This window comes from Thamnophis elegans, chromosome 11, assembly GCF_009769535.1.
Source record: "Thamnophis elegans isolate rThaEle1 chromosome 11, rThaEle1.pri, whole genome shotgun sequence".
NCBI lineage: Eukaryota > Metazoa > Chordata > Lepidosauria > Squamata > Colubridae > Thamnophis > Thamnophis elegans.
Genome location: NC_045551.1, coordinates 61,817,603 through 61,838,654, shown reverse-complemented (window position 1 = coordinate 61,838,654; position 21,052 = coordinate 61,817,603). Strand labels below are relative to the sequence as shown.

General features: G+C 39.5%; 1 protein-coding gene across 1 annotated transcript in view; it reads right to left on the bottom strand.

Moving 5' to 3' along the window:
- Positions 1-915: 915 nt before the first annotated feature.
- PCDH9 (protocadherin 9) overlaps positions 916-21,052 on the bottom strand; it is a 944,671-nt gene continuing 924,534 nt past the window's right edge. The window contains exon 4 of the mRNA XM_032226404.1: positions 916-3,453. Within this exon, the coding sequence (XP_032082295.1) occupies positions 3,080-3,453 (374 nt within the window). The 3' untranslated portion in view covers positions 916-3,079. The remainder of the gene's footprint in view (positions 3,454-21,052) is intronic.

The window sequence follows — 21,052 nt, the reverse complement described above, 5'->3', positions numbered from 1 at the left end:
GTATGTATGTATGTATATCTTCAAATTGAAGCATAACTACAACTGTCTGCATCCCCATAATATTCTTGGAATGCTTCACTATAATTTATATTATCTTTGTCTTGGATTAAGTTACTTGGAACTAAATTTAAACTCAACTGGAGCTATTTTGTACGTGCTATTTACTGTTAAATTTTCATCATATCCTTGTTTGGCTAGCAATGACTCTTTCTTTGGATTTTTGGAAGGAAATTGTAAAATTGAAGGCTGGAATATCACCATTAGCAGCACTACTCTCCTAGGTTGTCCTGATACTCTAGGTATCATGATAAAGACAAGGAGATGTTAAGCAATTGGACTTAAAATTACTCACTGTACACTGTCAAAGGTGGATTAAGACTCAGTCCATGTCTGATATCTTGCTTTTCATTCTGCTTTTAAAGACTGCTGTCACTCATAGGGTTATGATAACTACATTATCCTAACCTTTTTTCCAGAGACTTCAATATTCTCAACTTTTGCCAATTTCAACTGGCTACGCCAATTTGGGTGGAAGGGGGAGGCTGTATCAAATGCCAGGGAAATCAGGAGATTCAGGCAGTTCAAATGAGTATAAATATTTATTGTAAGTTTAAGAATCTGACCAACTAACAGTCAAGAGAAATGAGCAGGAGATAAGAAAGGCATTCAAGGTGGGGTGGACTTAGATCTTGCAAGCACGCAGGGATTCATGACTTATGATGTGTTTGACCCCTCCTTTGGGCTCAGCCTGGTCATTTCCTACAAGGAAGTGGGAGAGATTCAGGGGAAGGGAAGGGACAGCCAACGATAGTGAGAATATTACTTTCTTGTTGTTATTTGTTTCCCCCATCGATGAGTTCATAAGGCTAAAAACTCCCACAAGACAATCAGGAATTCAGAACATTTATTGCAAGAGCTGAATAACTGTAAATAACGTTGAACTGGCAAAGCAGTAACAAGGAAAACTGTTTAGATATTTATTCAGTCAAAGTCATCAAACACCCCTCACAAACGGACGTAAGTACCGTAGTAATAAGCAATGCACCCCTAGCCCATTATATGCTCTTATACTGTGGAGGAAATAAAATAAGAACTGCTATATACAACACAACTTCAGTTAGTTTTAATTTTTTTTTTTTGACATTGCTGTTGTTGGTAAAAAGAAATTAACCACTGATATTTTCAACTTTTATTGTCTGAGTTCATTTGAAGACGAATGTTTAACTGTGGCACAAGATAATTTTTTACTTTTAATTTCCCTCTAAGGACGATTTCTCCCCTATGTTGCATGCTATTTGTTTAAATTTTTTTGTCATGCCTTAAGAAAACAAAAAGCCTAAGATTGTCAGTTAGGATTTGTTAGACATGCAACTGAGATCTTATTACATTAGAGTCACTTTGTTGGTTCTTTTTCAAGTGACGGTGAAACTGGTTATTTGCCAGGCATTGACCAACGATGAGAACAAACAGTTAAACAGCAAGAAGTAGAGACTTAGCTCTTTCATTTTTCCCCCCAACTAGCCTACCAGGAGAATGCTTGGTTACATTATGAAGGCACAACACATTAAATATTTTTTGTGGCTATGATCTAAAAACACTTGTGTTACTACAACATCAAGGCAGATGATGATCAACACAATTGGTGCCATTTCAGCAATAAGAACTGTCCCAAATTAAAAAGAAAACACACATCACTCAAGTGTAAAGAAAGCAACTGCTAGAGATTGGTGCTGCATGGCACAATTACCTTGGAAATTTGACTTCCCATGCCCCATGAAGACACATGGGTTCTGGAATACCTTTCCTTAATTTCACTGGGACTCACGCAGCCAACCTTCTTAATGGACTGTGTCCATAGCAAATAACCCTCCATTGCTTTTGATCAACATCCGTGTGAGTGTGCAGCCCACACCCTGCAACTTTGCTATCAAAGTCAACCCATCCAGCTGCCATCACAATTGATGGCCCCCGTCGCTCCTTTTCGATTCCAAATCAGGAATAGTATAAGGGGAAGAAAAAAATCATCATAATTGTGGTTGAAATCTCAAAGCCCTTGTTTCAAGTGTATTTATAGTTTAGAACTAGCAAATGGAATTTTCTTTTTTTTATTAGAGAAAAAAAAAGGTGAAATCAAAACTCCCACCCACCCGATCCCTTTATTTGCTCTGTTTTATTTTGTTTATTTAACACAAGTGTTTTGAGTTCCTTGGAATATGGTGTGTCAGACAGATTATTTCACACGAAACACCATCACCAAAACAAACATTTTCTTTTCTTTTAAAGAAAAGGAAGGAATGAAATAAAGTAGGGGACAAAAATAAAAAAAAGTAACTATGAAACACAGAATTATGCTACAGTATTTTTAGGTGAACGTTATAAGTACACAAAAGTTATTAGTAATAATTTGTTCTATTTACAAGTACTTGAACACTGATTGACTTAACAAGTGTCCACTAACGTTGTTAATAGCACAGTAGGTTTAATGTTTGCAGTTTTAGTTGTTTTGTTTCAGTAAAGATGTCAAGTATAGCAGTCCCAGCACAGGTTCAATGGCGACAATAACACAATTTTCTAATTGGATATACTTTCTAAGAATTGCAATTCATTTCTCTCTCTTTCTCTCTCCTTCTCTCACTCACTCACTCACTCACTCACACAGACATACACGCCGTATTCTCTTTTTCGCTCATTCTTCCAATATACTTTTTCTACTGTTTACAGCAGCAGTCCAGGGTAAAAATAAAAAATATCTTTTTTAAAAAAAGCTAATTAACAGCCCCACCCCATTATCCCCAATAAATTGAAAAAGAAAAAAGAAAGAAAGAAAAAAACCAGGATATTTGCCAACGGGAGAGGATCTCTGTAAGAGTTTGATTATGTCTATGTAACAAAAAAACCACACAACTAGTAGAAATGCTGTTGCATTGTAGTTCAATGGAGCTATCCCACAGTTATGCATATCTCAGCTATGTGACGCATAGTTCTAGAGGTCTACCCAGTACATAAAGCTCTGACACACACACACACGGTATTAGCAAGTCTAACTAGGCTAAAGTCCCTGCTCCAAAGAAACCATTCCTTATAGCTGGTTTTCCTTCGGATTCTCCACGGCTCCTGTTGCATGTTTATAGGACTTCAAGTTGGCCAAAGGAATGTCTGTCATGTGATTGCCAGGGTTGAAATGCCCTTCCCCGGAGCCAAATTGCTTCCGGTCACTGAACTGGTTTCTGTTGCTATCTTCTTTCCAGGACCTGGTCAACGTATGCCCATTCACCAGTTTGTCTTTCTTCACCCATTCCTTCTGAGGTGCAAAGGTGGAGAGTGGAGACTTGGGCTGGGGGTATGATCCCAAGGTAGGGGGCATCCAACAGTTGTCTGAATGGCCCAGCACAAGACATTCTTGGGTACACATTTCTGTAGCTTCGGCCAGTCCTCGGGGGCCAAGAGGTCCATCTACAAAGAGGTGTGGGAGAGGCAAAAGGAGAGAAGGAATGAGAGTAGGGGGGGAAAAAAGAAAGAAAGTAGTTAGAATTTGAAACGTCACATTTAGACACACCAACAGAATCACAAGCACAGCAATGATAATGATGATTAATAATAATAACAATAATACTAATAGTGGGGCTTTTGAATACAGGCAGATTATAATTTGGAACACAACATGCCAGATATCACAGTTGTTAAAAACTGAAGCGTACAATTTATTGATATCGCAGTACCAGGAGATGCCGAAGTCGAAGAAAAAGAACTGGAAAAAATTATGAAATATCACAACCTGACCGTCAAAACTACACTGTTATGGATGAAACATGTAATGGTGATACCCAGTGTCATTGAGGCACTTGTCACCATGTCCAAGAATTTTACAAAACACTTCAAGAAATTGCAGTTTCCTGCAATAATAAGAAGAAGAATAAGAATTTTATAAGATACATCAAGAAATTGCAACTTCCTTTTACAAATGTTTACTTCCCTCCCCCTCCCCTCCCCACCCAAACCCCACTTCTCCCAACCTTCCCTCCCTCGACTTCACAGAACCAATACAGGGTATAAATCTTTAACAAAAATAATCTAAAGTAAACTTAAAAGTATAAAATTAATATCCTCTATCATTTGAGCTTTAACTCCTCTTTGCTAGGCTAACTCTAAACAGATTATGTCATCCCTTGTTGCCTCAGTCATAAGCTATCTGGAATTTCTTAGTCCCATATTTATTTTGAGTATAGTCAATCCATCTTCTCCACTCCAATTTATATCTCTCATTGGAATGGTCCTTGAGATATGCTGATATTTTAGCCATCTCTGCTAAGTTTGTTACTTTTAATGTCCATTCTTGAATAGTAGGCAAATCTTCCTTCTTCCAGTATTGCGCCACCAACAGTCTCAAAATTTTCAATTAAAAAAAAATTGAAACTTCCTGCAATAACACCAGCGGAACTGCAAAAAAACTGCACTACTCAGAACATTTTATATTTTAAGAAGATACTTGGTTGATACCTAGGACGCTGTCTGCAACCCGTATCAACCATTAGCACCAGTCAATGGTAGTTGTGATGCAATTTTGAATGTCCAGTTGACTGAGTTTCATGTTTAATGAATAAGTAATGATAACAACAACAACAACAACAACAACAACAATAATTTGATGGTTCATCTGTACATTAAAAAAGGAAAGGAAAGCAAAGAATGGGTAACAAAAGAGGAACAATCTTCAATGTTTCCTGTTGTAAAAAGCCATGTCTTCTCTCAAGCACAATTTACTCAGAAATCCTGACTGATTTCTGGATGAATGCTAAGAAAACAATTCCTGATGCTAAAAGCTACGTGCTAATGGAGCCAATTACCAAGGGAGATCGCGAACTCTACTGGTGATTATATTCAAACAGAGGCTTCTTCCAGAGATGCACTAATGTTTGCACCGTGTGTGTGTGGGTTTGTGTGTGTGTTTGTGTGTGTGTGTGTGTTTGTGTGTGTGTGTGTGTTTGTGTGTGTGTGGACTTGATGGCCCAAATACAGGCTTTCCGCTACAACCCCGTGCAAAATCCCTATCTTTGCATAAACTTGCTTTGCTTAAGATGTGCAAAGCAGAGAGAAATTCTCCCAGACTATTAATTCGTTTCCCCCCCTCAAATGGGCTGATTTATCTATTTACAGAAGTATATGATAATAGAATAGAATAACAGAGCTGTAAGGGACCTTGGTGGTCTTCTAGTCCAACCCCCTGCTTAGGCAGGAAATCCTACACCACTTCAGACAAATGGTTATCCAATCTCTTCTTAAAAACTTCCAGTGTTGGAGCATTCACAACCTCTGGAGGCAAGTTGTTCCACTGATTAATTGTTCTAACTGTCAGGAAATTTCTCCTTAGTTCTAAGTTGCTTCTCTCCTTGATCAGTTTCCACCCATTGCTTCTTGTTCTGCCCTCAAGTGCTTTGAATAATAGTTTGACTTCCTCTTCTTTGTGCCAACCCCTGAGATATTGGAACACTGCTATCATGTCTCCCCTAGTCCTTCTTTTCACTAAACTAGACATACCCAGTTCCTGCAACCGTTCTTCATATGTTTTAGCCTCCAGTCCCCTAATCCTCTTTGTTGCTCTTCTCTGCACTCTTTCTAGAGTCTCCACATCTTTTTTACATTGTGGCGACCAAAACTGGATGCAGTATTCCAAGTGTGGCCTTACCAAGGCCTTATAAAGTGGCATTAACACTTCACATGATCTTGATTCAGGTTTGTGCAGCCTAGAACTGTGTTGACCTTTTTAGCAGCTGTTGCACACGGCTGGCTCATATTTAAATGGTTGTCCACTAGGATTCCAAGATCCCGCTCACAGTTAGTACTATTGAGGAAGGTACCACCTATACTGTAACCTGTGCATTTTTTTCTTCTTGCCTAAATGTAGAACTTTACTTTTTTCACCATTGAATTCCATTTCGTTAGATAGTGCCCAATGTTCTAGTCTATCAAGATCCTTCTGTATATTACATATTCCTGAAGAGGAAGCAGTCCAGACTGCAGAAGGGTTGACCTCGAATGCTTTCTCCAGTCTGGAGAAAGAAGGGAATGTTCACCCTGAAAACAACAACAACCCCAGAGAACTGTCTGGAATGTGATTGCGTCATTTTACTGAATAGAAATTGTCAGAAGAATAATGTGCAAATAGGAAGAATTAATTTGAGAAACATTGCACTGGTCAGACAAGGGAAGTTAGTTATCTTCGTTTTTTTTCTCAGTGTCTCAAAATCAAAACTGCAGCCACTTTATTTGGAATGTAATGCAAAATACTTTGTGCACTTGTTCACAGAAACTCTAGTGGAAATACTAGCCTAGCCCAGAATTCAGATAATGAGTCTTGGCCTGTTTCCACAGGCACAAACTTTATGCTCTTTCTCTGCATATTTCTCAATGGAGTGAAACTGCAGATGAGTTATTGATTTAACCAGGGAAGATATGATGGGGAAGTGAAATGCATTCATCTCAAGTGACTTAGCCTTCCATTTTCAACTCCTACCAACAATTTCTCATGAGAGTCTGAATATACGACTGCTTTAAATGGAAATGATTAGCACAATCTCCCGCTCCCCGCAAAATTCTTAACTTTCCTATTTTCTCCGAAGTAAGTTGCTTTCTTTATATAAGCGACGCAGTGGCCTAGAAGTGAAGATGCTCGCCTCTCACTCGGAAAGTTGAGAGTTCAATCCTAGGCAGCAACAGATTTTTTTTTCTATCAGGAAGCAAAGAGAAAATGTCTGCTCTGAACTCCATGTAGGTATCAGGAAGGGCACCCATCCAGTAAATGCTCAGCTTCATTAATTCACCCTGACCTTGTCCTGAAGCCAGGGATTATAGGGTTGTAAAAAGTGGGGGAAAGACTGTTTTCTTTATCTTATCTACAGATAACCGATTGCTCTTTGCTTAAAAAGAAGTTCCTTGGAAATTAATAATTTTTTGGAAGCTCCCAAATTAACAAATCAGGTTATGCTGAAGCTGACTGTTTGTTGTTTGCTGCAAGGAGGGGAACTGCTGGGAGGCAGAGGCCAAAGGGTGAGACTTGGTGGGTGGGGGGGCTACATTCGGTGTACAAGACTCACCCAAATTTTCACCCTATTTTAGGCGGGGGAGTGTGCCTTTTACTTCCAAAAATACAGTACTCACTCTCTGTAGTGCCTTCCTGTCTGCGGCTGTTCAAGCAGCGTATCATACCATTATACAGTATGTTTTCTTAACTGCCAAGAACTAGAAATACAGTCTTATGCAACGCTGACTTCAGCTGCAGTTACTCTCAGAGAAGCAAGAACAAGATTCCACCTTGAATGTCATAGATTTTGAAGAAGTTTATATTAAAGAAGCAGTTTATTGAATGCTGTTAAGCCTCTGGAGTTTTTAATGTTGTCATTTTTCCTTTCCTTCTCATTTATTTGATTCTGCTATCGTAACCCCTGAGAACACACTGGGTCTAGATTAACATAAATGAAATAAAATGCCATAAAAGTATGCAAGCAGTTGGGACTCCCTGCATTTTTCAAACACCTCTACACTTTCAAGCTTTCTATTTCTGAGCTTCAGTGGCAGAAAAACAACCAAAAAAAGATCCTTTATTAATCTACCCTCACTGTTATAATCAAAGTGCTACAGGTATTTCATGAGAAAAGAGGGAAGAAACAGCTGGTATAAAGGACTACCTCCAGCATATTGTTAACATTTCCAAAGGTTAATCTATAGGTTAAATGCTGATTATTTTCTTTTCTGCTGACAATAGCAATTTGCTTTTAATTGGGTTTTCTCGTTTTCTTCCCCACATAGTAATACAAAATCCTATCTTGCTGACCCAAAACAGAATGACTTGTCAAGGATTAAATCTTACCTATTCAGAAATACCCACACACATGTGTGTATGTGTGGAGAGAGTGGGGGAGGGAGGGGAAGGCAGGCTGAGGGAAAGAGAGAGAGAAAGAGAGAGAAAGAGAGAGAGAGGGATAGACTGACTGACTGATTGACTGATATAGAGAGACAGAGACCAAGTGCTCCGTTAGCCAAGTATATTTCAGGAAATAGCATTAATATTAAACATAGAACAATGGAGTTGGTTGGAAGCAGAGGTGGGTTCCTACCAGTTCACACCTATTCGGTAGAACCGGTTCATCAAATCTACCGAACCGGTTAGAAGAGGTTCCACCAGTGGACCCAGAAAGCAGGCCACACCTACAGAAGAGGTTCCAAATTTTTTCGAAACCAACCACTGGTCCTTGGATATGATTATTCTACACTATCATGCTCATATTTATAAAACTCAGTGCCTCTGTGAAAGGTAAGGGTGACTACTGCGTTTGTGGTGCAATCAGAACATTGCATGTGTTGAAGTTGTTTTAATGCAAACCAAAGATGCCTTTTAAAAAACAAGTTTACATCCTATTCTTATGCATGCCAGTGCTGTGTGTGAGGTAATTTAAGGTGGTTCTGACAAGTGTCGTTGGCATCTTCATATCTGGTCACATGGGCGGCAAGCCACTCCCATCCAGTCACATGGGCGGCAAGCCACTCCCACAAAGGAGGCCACACCCACAGAGTAGGTTCAAACAATTTTTGAAACCCACCACTGGTTGGAGGTCTTCTAGTCCAACCACCTGCTCAACCTGGAGGCCATGTAGCCTTTCAGATAAATGATTGTATCCTCTTGAAAGTTTCCAGCGATGGAGCAACCACAACCTCTGGAGGTAAACCATTCCATTGGTTGATTGCTCTCACCATTGGGAAATTTCTCCTCAGTTTTCGGTTGCTTCTCTCTTGGTTAGCTTCCATCGGTTGATTCTGGTTCTGCCTTTGGGTGCTTTGGAAAACAGGTTGACCCTAAAAATTAGCTTGTACGTATCCGAACTTACAACCCAAATGCTGGAGGTGTGATTGTGCTGATGCTACGTATTATCATATATGGTGGACTTGTAAAAAGGTCAAAGCATTTTGGATAAAAATATGGTGGATTATGCAAAACATTCTCAAAAAGAGGATAAAGTTTATTCCCCAGTTATTCTTGTTAGGTATAATTACAGACTGTACAGTTATAGAGACTAATTTGATTCTGAACTTAACAACGGCAGCAAGACTGTTGGTGGTGCAGTACTGGAAGAAGGAAGAATTGCCTACAATTCAAGAATGGATGTTAAAAGTAACAAACTTAGCAGAGATGGCTAAAATATCAGCATATCTCAAGGATCATTCAGATGAGAAATACAAGCTGGAATGGAGAAGATGGACTGATTACATTCAAAATAAATATGGGACTAAGAAACTCCAGATAGCTTATGAATGAACGAGCAAGGAATGTCACAACTTAGCCTTACAAAAGGGGAGTTAAAATACAAGCGAGGGATGATGCTAAAGTTAGTTAGTTCATTTTAGTATATGGTTGCTAAATGTTTATACCCTGTATTTGCTCTGGGAGGTTGTGGGAGGGGAGGTGGGAGGGGATGTGGGGTTGTGGGGAAAGAAAGAAGGTATATAATTGTAAAACTCTTTAAAACTTTTAATAAAAAAAAAGAAAACAGGTTGACCCTCTCTTCTTTGTGGCATCTCCTCAAATACTGGAACACTTCAACATTTGAGCACAAGAAACACTTCAACTATCGGAACACGATGTTGAAGAGCAATGCTGTGCTTCAACGTTAGGCATCAATGTTGAATGGATGCAATGCATTTAAACCAGTGTGATCCTTCAGCATCCACAGGCTTCCTCATTTTCACCAGGCAGAAACAGAATACATGAATCTCAGCTTCCTATAACTGCTGATGTCTCTTTTAGAATGATCTTTAAATGAAACATAAGCTGTTATGGTTGGGATGAAAATCTGCTCACAGCCCTTTAAACTCTGTCAAATTAATCTCAGAGAGATTTAGCTCTCATTGAGTTTGCTACCTTCCCTTTCAGCCACTGAGATCTAAGATGCTTAATTCTGAGGCAGAATGAAGTAACACACACTTCCCTCGCTGAACATTTTCTAAGTTTACAAGGGTGAGCTTTGGAATTGTTTCACATCTTTGCTCAAGTAATTATTACTGGGGGACAAAAATGCATTATCTGCACAAATTGTCAGAGATCTGACCACAAACAATTACTTTAAATAGATCTGTTATTTGTTCCATTCCTCCATTTTTCTACAGCTTTGAGTTGGGGCACATCTCATAAACAATAACAGTAGCCACCACCATGTATTTATTAAAATAAATTATTGATTTTGGTTGCCACGATGTAAAAAAGAGGCAGAGACTATAGAAAGAGTACAGAGAATAGCAACAAAGATTATTAGGGGACTGGAGGCTAGAACATATAAAGAACAGTTGCTGGAATTGGGTATGTCTAGTTTAATGAAAAGGACTAAGATACTTCTGATAGTAATGTTCCAATATCTCAGGGTTCTCCCCAAAAAAGAGGCAGTCAAGCTATTCTCCAAAGCACCTGAGGGCAGGACAAGAAGCAATGGGTGGAAACTAATCAAGGAGAGAAGCAACTTAGAACTAAGGAGAAATTTCCTGACAGTTAGAACAATTAATCAGTGGAACAACTTGCCTCCAGAAGTTGTAAATGCTCCAACACTGGAAGTTTTTAAAGAAGAGATTAGAAAACCATTTCTCTGAAGTAGTGTAGGGTTTCCTGCCTAAGCAGGGGGTTGGGCTAGAAGACCTCAAAGGTCCCTTCCAAATCTGTTATTCTATTCTATTCTATTCTATTCTATTCTATTCTATTCTACTCTACTCTACTCTACTCTACTCTACTCTACTCTACTCTACTCTACTATCTCCAAGATCCCTTCCAACTCTGTTATTCAGTTAGGGCATGCAGCTCCAACTATGCAGTAATTGTGTATATCTTGGGCCCACATTAAAATACCCATTCTAGCACTTTTTGATTCTGGATAACAAATATTTTAACTGCCAACTGCTCATTCTATCACTTTTATTTTTTCCCCTGACCTTTTCCTACAAAAGACCTGTATGTCCCGTTTGGGTGTATGCCTTCCTTGCTCACACAAAACTGAATGCCATTCCAGTTCTAAGGGAAGTCCATTCTTTCATCCAAGTGTTTCAGTTACTTCACATTATAATCAGTCATACATAAATTCAGACAAATTCTCATCCATCCATAGTATCCCCCTGTCTCCAGGCCATCTGCCACCAGCTGTCATATGGAACAAACTTGATTATTTGATACTTCTCATTTGGACTGATTTTGAAGCGTTTATTTATTTATTTAAGCAGAGGTGAATTGAGTTTGTCCTTTGATGAGAAAAATGCCAGGAAATCCCAGGACGCCATGAAAGACAGGGAAATTGAAAGGATATCTCAGAGGAAGGACAGCCCATGTCCATGTGGCAGCATTGAAGAAAACTGCATTCCCAGATCCATGAAGTCACCAAGACCAAAAAAGGATGGAAACAGAGTTGAGAAATTGAAAGAAAAATATGGTTCTTCATCATAATTATCCTGGTGATTCTTAAATCCATAAAGGTAAAGGTTCCCCTCGTACATGTGCTAGTCGTTCCCAACTCTAAGGGTAAGTGCTCATCTCTGTTTCAAAGCCGAAGAGCCATCACTGTCTAAAGAAGTCTCCGTGGTCATTTGGCAGGCATGACTAAACACCGAAGGTTATTTCCCACCAAAGCTGGTTCCTATATTTCTACTTGCATTTTTTATGTGCTTTCAAACTGCTAGGTTAGCAGAAGCTGGGAGAAGTAACGGGAGCTCACTCCATTATGCGACACTAGGGATTCGAACCGCTGAACTGCCAACCTTCTGATCAACAAGCTCAGTGTCTTAGCCACTGAGCCACCACATCCCTTTTAAATCCATATAGCAAGTCAATACACATAGCCCAAAAAACTTGCATCACATCATAGTAAAACCATACTTTAAAGTGGAAGAGAGTTTCGTTTTAGCACTTCTCTCTGGTTAATCGGTTTGGTTTAGTGATTAAACCATTGGGCTAGAAACAAGGGTACCACGAGTTCTGATCCTGCCTTAGGCACAAAGCCAGCTGGAGGACCTTTAGATAGTTCTCTTTTATACCTAGGAAGAAGACAATAAGGGAAAACCACTTCTGACAATCTTACAAAGCAAACTGTAGGAATTTAGCCAGGCAAATTCCAAGAGTCAAAAACGCAACAGCATTTAACATACATATGATATATAGATGGATAGATGAATGGATGGATGGATGGATGGATGGATGCATGGATGGATGCATGGATGGATGCATGGATAGATGGTGGATGGATGGATGGATGGATGGATGGATGGATGGATGGGTAGATGGAGGTATAGGTAGATGGAGGGATGGTTAGATAGCTAGGTAGATAAGTGAATAAGTGGATTGATGGATAAGTAGATGGATGGATGGATAGATAGGTAGTTAAATGGATGGATAGGTAGATGGATGTATTGACAGACAGATATATTGATTGATGAATGGATGGAGAGAGAGACAGGCAGATATGTAAGTAAGTTTTGATACTTTGCAATTTATTATATGTTATTGTTTCTATACTTTGCTTCTTTCTCTTTTTCTTTTAAAATTGTGGGTACTTTTTCGTAAAGCTTGCTTTAAAATAAAGGGAAAAATGTAGCCGTTATTGTTGTTTCTAATATTTTCTAAGTTGAAAGACTCTGGGCATCTCTGTTGAAATTAGATACATAAAGAATACTCAATGCAAAAACAAACACCACAAAGTATATAGTATAAAAGATAAACATGTATGTTTGATTCTACTGCAGCTGTATTTACATTAATCTTCAGAGGGGAATGTGTATTTATTTTGCTCATTGATATCAATATATAAACATATTTGTTTACTGGGACCATGAAGAATGTATGGATTTATATATATATAATTGTTTTCAGTGGAGTCCAATTGGACATATGTTGTACATCATATTGGAATTATATATAAATCATATTTACTAATTGAAGCAGTTGTTTCCTTTCCAGATACAGCTCTTGAAAAGGAATTCCTGGTGCTTTAATTTCATTACTGCATTCACCCACTTCTCCTTCCTCCACAAAAGCATTCCTAAAATATTTTTCTCCCTTTTCCTAAAATATTTGCTCTTTAATCAATGCCAAATAAGCTTGGTTCTTTATCTGAGATGCTTATGTATCCAATGGCACCAATGTTGATGAAGTTGTGGGAAGAAATGTCAGTCTGGTTCAGTTCCAAGTAGGGAGAAAGACACTGGAAACTTGGAGGCTGATTGGAAAGATGGTTTAATGAAGCAGAAACATCAAGCACATGGTCCTAGGGAAGCTGAACACATGGAGTGGAGAGTGAGGGTTATTTATATCCTCTTTTGGACCTTGCTCTTGAGCTTCCTGTTCCTGTGGCAAGAGCATGCATTTTATTGGTTGCTGTCAGATTCCCATCCTAGGAATTTGTCTGAGATAGTTTTGGTTGAAGTCTGGGCTGATGTAATGTCCTTAGAAGGTTTTGCAATGCAGTGATGGATTAATCATATTATGTTATGGAGGGTCATGTCTTCATCCCACCACCCTGGAGCTGAAGGTCTTCTGTTAGATAGGCTGGTCCAGTCCTTCTCCATGGGCTCCAAATATCTGCTGGGGGCAGGAAGTTGAAGCTCTGAGTTTCTGTCTCCCTTAAGATTTCCACTTCTCTTTTAGGAGAAATATAATATTCTGCCTTCTTAATATTTCCTAAAATACTTCATTCTTCTAGGAGAGGTGGTTGCTAACTTTCTACAAAGTGATAGAAAACATCTGCCTTACCACTAAAAATGTTGAAGGCGCAAATAATAGCATGGAAGCAGAAAACGCCTCGGTAAATATGTGTCCTTACAAGAATGTCTTTATTTTCTGGCTTCTGTCCTCTTAATAGCTGTCAACCTGTCTCAAAGCAAGCAGGTGGAAAACAAAATTATAATCTATACCAGTCAAGTTCTGCTCAAGTTCTAAGAGTGGAAAGGCACAGTTGTCTTTTATTTCATTTTATTATCCCCAGAAGCAAGACTCTTTTGCCATTGATTAATTCTCTGCTGCAATTAGCAGGGTACTTCTGGCTGATCATCTTTCAACCTGCTGCTTCAGACGCCTTGTTGCTCAAAAGTTGGAGAATTACTTTGGGACTGGAGAAGAGTCAGAAGTTCAGCATTAGCAATCTTCAAACTTCTGTCCTGACCTAGGCTTCTGGATACAGTAAAAAGAACACATTTGGTTCCAAAAGCTCTCTTTTTATTTCAAAGGCTGTGAATTATGTTCATTCACAGCCCTTAATGAGTCAAAAATAGTTTGCAAAGAGTCTGATAGAAATCTGCCAAAGTCTTTCGGGATAAGACTGATAAGCACCCACTTTTATCTCCCTTGAAACGCTGCCAAAGACCTAATTGGCAATTAGCTTGTCAAGGCCACATGGAGCAAAGAGTCAAAACAGGGGCTTCAGAATGTAAACCAACTAACATAAACAAAGTTGCTTCGTGCAAAGACTCATGTTCCTTTGCTCCTCCTTTATGTCCTATGGGAGGGGCCAATCACCTCTAAGGCTTACTCCTGAGTCTTAACTCTTCTTGTTTTCTGGCAGCTCTGCGCATGCGCACACTGGGAACAGGCTCCCCCTGTTCCTCTGCCTCGCTGATATCTGGAGGCTCTGGAGGCAGCACATAACTCCCAGATGGTACGCCAGTTGCGGCCCTACCTGAACCGGGAGGCTCTCACAACAGTCACTCGAGCCCTTGTGACCTCTAGGCTGGAATACTGCAATGTGCTCTACATGGGGCTGCCCTTGAAGAGCATCCGACGACTTCAGCTAGTTCAGAACGCGGCCGCGCGAGTGATTATGGGCGCACCACGGTTCGCCCATATAACACCAATCCTCCGTGAGCTGCGCTGGCTACCTGTTGATCGTCGGGTGCACTTCAAGGTCCTACTTACCACCTATAAAGCGCTCCATGGTAGTGGATCTGACTATTTGAGAGACCGCCTCCTGCCAATTAGCTCCCTGCGTCCCATCAGATCGCACAGAGTAGGCCTCCTCCGAATTCCATCCGCCAGTCAGTGCCGACTGGCGACTACGCGGAGGAGAGCCTTCTCAGTTGCAGCTCCGACATTATGGAACACCCTCCCCGTGGAGATCCGTACCCTCACCACAGTCCAGGCCTTCCGCACAGCCCTGAAGACCTGGCTATCCCGTCAGGCCTGGGGATAGGATTACTCTCACCCCGCCCGAATGTTGAATGAATGTTGTGTTTTTATGGATAATTTTCTTTTATTCACGTTTTTTTTTCCTTTAAGTCTTGTCTTGCACCCCCTTCCCCTCATTATTGTAAGCCGCCCTGAGTCCCTCCAGGGAAAAGGGCGGCATATAAATTCTTAATAAAATAAAAATAAAAAAAAAATAAAGATGACCCTGCCCCCCTCTCTGTCTCCAATGCAGAGCCCTTGTCCGAGCCTTCCCCAGACTCCAGGACTGATTCATGTTCCTCCCCAACCTTCTCACTGACTGACTCTACTGCCAGCTCCGCAGACAGACCACAACAACTTCAAAATTCAGGCTACAGAACTAGAATGCAATCCTCCAGACACCCACTAGATCAGGGGTGTCAAACTTGCATCATCATGGCGTTGTCACATGTCTCATGCTTTTTCCCCTTCACTAAATCAGGCATGGGTGTGACCAGTGTGGGCCATGAGTTTAACAGCTCTGCACTAGATGGAAGCAATTGTGGGCCATTCTAATTATTGCACACTGGAAAGGGCTGTGAATGTATATAGTTGTGTTAACTGTGCTAGAGTGAAACTAAACTTTAGACGACTCTCACTGTTAACTGTGCTAAAGTGAAACTAACCTTTAGATGATCAGTTTTTGGGGGAAATTTAGAACATTTATATCTGGGCTGTCTTTTTCTAGGTCTTCGATTTCTAGGTTAAGGCCCTGTGGGCCTAGAGTATAAATTACAGGCATTTGCCTGCAATTCCTCAGTTCCATATTGGAGTCAATAAATGCTGTTGCAACTATGCTTGTCTGGTTCCTGCCTTCTGAAGCCCACCACACAATAAGTCCTATCCAAGATTATTGTGGAAAATGAAAGACGGTAAGGCATCAGGAATTTTATTTCCAAACAACTGAATCTGAGATTTAGTTTAGTGTTTTTCTTAGCATTTCAGCCAAGAGCTTTGCCATAATTATCTGCCAGAGGCCTCCTTAATATTGGGTGGAATCTCTCGGTCTCCCCTTCTTCCCTCTCTCTTGTCGCACACAATCAAGGGAACTTAGAGAACAAAAAAACTTGCTCCCGAATTCCAGTTTGGCTTACGTGTATGAGTTTAGACAATAGACTTAGATAACAATAATCATCACATAGCTCCAAGGCCAATTAGTAATACAATGTAGCCAAGTTGGCACTACAGAACAAAAAGTGTGGAAGAAAAAAACAGAAGAGGACTGTTAGATTATACAGAATTACAATCTTAATTAATGTAATTAACTAATTGTCAGTGCTGCTCATTTTGACATGATTGTGGATTCCTTATTAGATGCAGACAAACATGCACACATGTAAGAAGCATAAAATATCAGAACATGAGTTTTTTTTTTTTTTTTAAAGATATTTTAAAACCAAGGTTTGGCAATTGCCCCCTTAAATTTTCTTTTAAACATTGATGTAGATTTTCTGCTCTTCTAAACAAGAGATATATAGAGTCACTTGTCAAGCAGTTATATTTTCATTATAGGTAATTATAATTATTTTACTGAGTCTGGTTGAGTAGATGCACACACGCATGTGTGCATGAACTTTCATAAAATGTTGATTCATCACTCAGCTGTCACTCCCATTAAAAGAAAAAATTCCCATGTGCCATTTAGTTACTTGTTTTGATTCATTTTATTTTTTATTTTTTTTGTTGAAACCTTTCACTGTGATATTTATAATTAATGTTTCTTTAGCTTTATTGTTCATTTTTTCCCCAGGACATATAACATGGTGTAACACAAGTAAATGATTTCATTTTTGTTGCTAGCTGCCAAATTTTCTGTTGCAAAACTCTTGAAAGCTATGGTATATGTTTCCCTGGATCAATGGTATTTCAAAGGCTAGGAAATTGCATTGGCTAAAAAAAAAAATCAACATGACAAAAAAGAATTTTGAAGAATCAGTTGATTAAAGATAGGTACAATCATATTTGGTTTCTCTCCTTTGATTGTATTAATGAAGAAATTGTTACCTCTATTTTCTTCTTTTTGGCCTGATCTAAATAACTAGGGTGACCTATGTAAAGGAACGTGATGGCTCAGTGGCTAAAACGTTGAATTTGTTGATCAGAAAGGTTGGCAGTTGGGCAGTTCGAATCCTAACGGAGTGAGCTCCCATTACTTCTCCCATCTTCTGCCAACCTAGCAGTTCGAAAGCCCATAAAAAAAATGCAAGTAGAAAAATAGGAACCACCTTTGGTGGGAAGGGAACAGCGTTCCGTGTGCTTTCAGCATTTAGTCATGCCTGCCACATGACCACAGAGACATCTTGGGAAAATGCTGGCTCTTTGGCTTTGAAATGGAGATGAGCACCGCCCCCTAGAGTCAGGAACAACTAGCATATGTATGAGGGCAACCTTTACCTTTATATAACTAGATGTCATTATCAAACAGTTGTCATGTACAGCTGATTTTATAGAAAGTTTTGATTAAAGAAAATGATTGCAAAGGACAAAAGGCACATATCTTCCTGGGAGACCCACCACTAGAAAACTTCAGAACCTTTCAAGAAAGGCTCACCAACAAAAAGTATAAATCCAATAAACAAACAAACAAACAAACTGTTTGGTTTGGTACATAGCAATAGCAATAGCAGTTAGACTTATATACCGCTTCATAGGGCTTTCAGCCCTCTCTAAGCGGTTTACAGAGTCAGCATATTGCCACCACAGTCTGGGTCCTCATTTCACCCACCTCGGAAGGATGGAAGGATGAGTCAACCTTGAGCTGGTGAGATTTGAACCGCCGAACTGCAGATATCAGTCAGCTGAAGTGGCCTGCAGTACTGCACCCTAACCACTGCGCCACCTCGGCTCTTTTACAGCAGCCAGGTAAAGGTAAATTCTTCAACATATAATTAGAACTGTAGAAAAAACAACTGCAAATAGACTGCCTTCCACTGAGGATCTGTATGCTGCAAGGGTCAGAAAGAACACTGAAATCCTGCACATGAACTCTTTCAACTTCTCCCCTCAGGATTTAGGATATTTACTCACGCAGCATTGGCTGAATTACACTTGCTACTCATCTTTTCTAACCCCGCCTTATCTTATTGGTATCTTGTGATTATATTACTTTGCTGTTTGTACGTACAAGTGGAACTTTTGCACTGGAAACAAGTTCCTTGTATGTCCACTCACACTTGGCCAATGAAGTATTGTATTGTATTGTGTTGTACATTGTATCATATTCTTCCATATTATACTCTTGTTCTGTTCTGTTCTGTTCCGTTCCATTCCTGTTTCCATATAAATAGAAATAGGAATAGGAATTTCTATTTCTATTTCTATTCTTCATTCCAATACATTCTGTTCTGTTCTGTTCTGTTCTGTTCCATTCCATTCCTGTTCCCGTTCCCATAGAAATAGAAATAGGAATTTCTATTTCTATTCTTCATTCCAATACATTCTGTTCTGTTCTGTTCTGTTCTGTTCCATTCCATTCCTGTTCCCGTTCCCATAGAAATAGAAATAGGAATTTCTATTTCGATTCTTCATTCCAATACATTATGTTCTGTTCTGTTCTGTTCCATTCCATTCCTGTTCCCATTCCCATAGAAATAGAAATAGGAATTTCTATTTTTATTCTTCATTCCAATACATTCTGTTCTGTTCTGTTCCATTCCTGTTCCCATTCCCATAGAAATAGGAATTTCTATTTCTATTTCTATTCTTCATTCCAATACATTCTGTTCTGTTCTGTTCTAGTTCTAGTTCCTGTTCTTGTTCCTATTCTTGTTCCTGTTCTTATTCCTATTTCTATTTCTATTCTTCATTCCAACACACTCTGTTCTGTTCTGTTCTGTTCCATTCGATTCCTGTTCCCGTTCCCGTATAAATATTATATCTTTTAATTAACATTAAAAGAAAGCACTGTCTCTCGGGAACCTATCAGGTGTTTTCATTCTGCAGAACACATTTGTATGAGCAGGTTTGGGTGATGAAAAGCTCCTCTTACCTTACTCATACACTTTGCAAGTTATTTGACTGCACACCTGTAGTAGTAATATATTCATTATGCCCATGTCTCTTTGAAAAAGAAATTATTTCATATTGCCATCTGGGTGGGTAGAATCAAATAAGCACAATGTGTTCTGACCGAGGCTTCCCAAGAGCATGAAGCAAACTTCTTGCCCTGACAAAAACCATTCTACTCATTCACACCCAGCAAAGTCTTTCAAGGGAGGATTTACAATCACAGACTTAATCTGGCTTGGAGAGCTGACAGGCTGATATCTGCAAAACTTGGCAAGGAGTCTCAGAGAGTCACGAACCAATTAAGTGAACTAATTGTCTCCTGCAAACTCCACTCCCCTTTTGCTCCCTTTTTATTTCCTCTGGGAGAGGCCATTCATCGTCCACCTCTAGCTATCGTCCATTCATCGTCTACCTCGGTGCTTTTTGCCTGATAATTTATTCAGCTTTTGCATGTTTTGATCAGTAAGTATCTTGCTTATTGCTACTCCTTTTTAAATCAAGCACAGATTCACTCAATCAGAATGTCAGCACTTGTTTGGTATTTTGAGGTGACAAGAATGATAATAGTAATATTTAAAAAAAAATACACAGCAACTTGATTCCTTACTTTTTTCATGAGAAAGGAAGGTTAAGGTTACTAAATGTGAACTGCGAAAAAATCAATTCAGCCACTAAATGGAATCAAGCAATTAGAATTTCCTGTATCTCTTTGATATCACGTAGAGGTCATCTTGACCTCTAAGTTTTCAGTCCAGTTATGGTAGCGGTAAAAATGGGGAGGCAGGAATAAAGGCAAGACATGTTTCTCCCATAACACACTTACTGCTTGAAATGCCACATTGTGTTTTAAGAAGAGCAAGAAGAAAACTATTTCTTCCAGACTGCCAAATGTAAATTATTTTCAGTGCTAAATGAATAAATAGTCCTGAAACAATTAGCAGCAAAAACACATGGTAAGTACTGAGTAGCTAGGGTGTCGAAGAAAATTTACATACCGACAAGACCCACGTTATGAAAAACAGTTGTAGATATCATCTAAGCCATTTGGTTTGCAAGATGATTTCTGCACTGCTGTACCCAAGGAGGTAACGCATTAGCCTTTCTCAAGTCAAGACATGTCAAAGTAATTCTCTTCCATATCCACGGAGCAGCACACGACCCCAGTAAGAGTCAGTCAAGCTTGAGGTTGGGACCTTGCTTCTACTTCTCAAGTCAAGTCATGTCAAAGTCATCCTCTTCCATATCCACGGAGCAGCACATGACCCCAGTAAGAGTCAATCAAGCTTGAGGTGGGACCTTGCTTCTACTTCTCCAGCCAACCACACTGGACAAGTTCTCAGCCTCTCCTGACACATAGATTGCCAGAGCAAAGTATGATGATCAATTGTAAGGTACCCTGAACCAAGTATACTTAGGTAAACCCATGGGATGGTTGCATTTGGTGGAGGTGAGAAGGATTATCTTTCAATTAAAGTACAACCAGTTATATCTTGAGTACATTTCTTTGCCCTGGAATCTCCTTGGGATTGTCCTGTTCTCCCAGCAAGAACAAAAAGAAGTTTAGGAGCATCTCATATTAACCACTCTTTTATCATGACCGACTCTTCTTGCCTACATCCTGTCAAGTGTATCATCTCACTCTACTGTGACTTTTTTCCATCCCTGTCTCTTCTTTCTTTCCCAACTGATACTGCCTGTATTCTGGAATCCTGGTTCCATTCTCTTCCTGTAGTTCTCTGCTTCACTCTAGGTCTGTTCAGATGTTTATAGAACTTGATACCAACCTATGTTTTCCTTCTTTCCCCTCCATCTGTTATGATGGAGATAGTC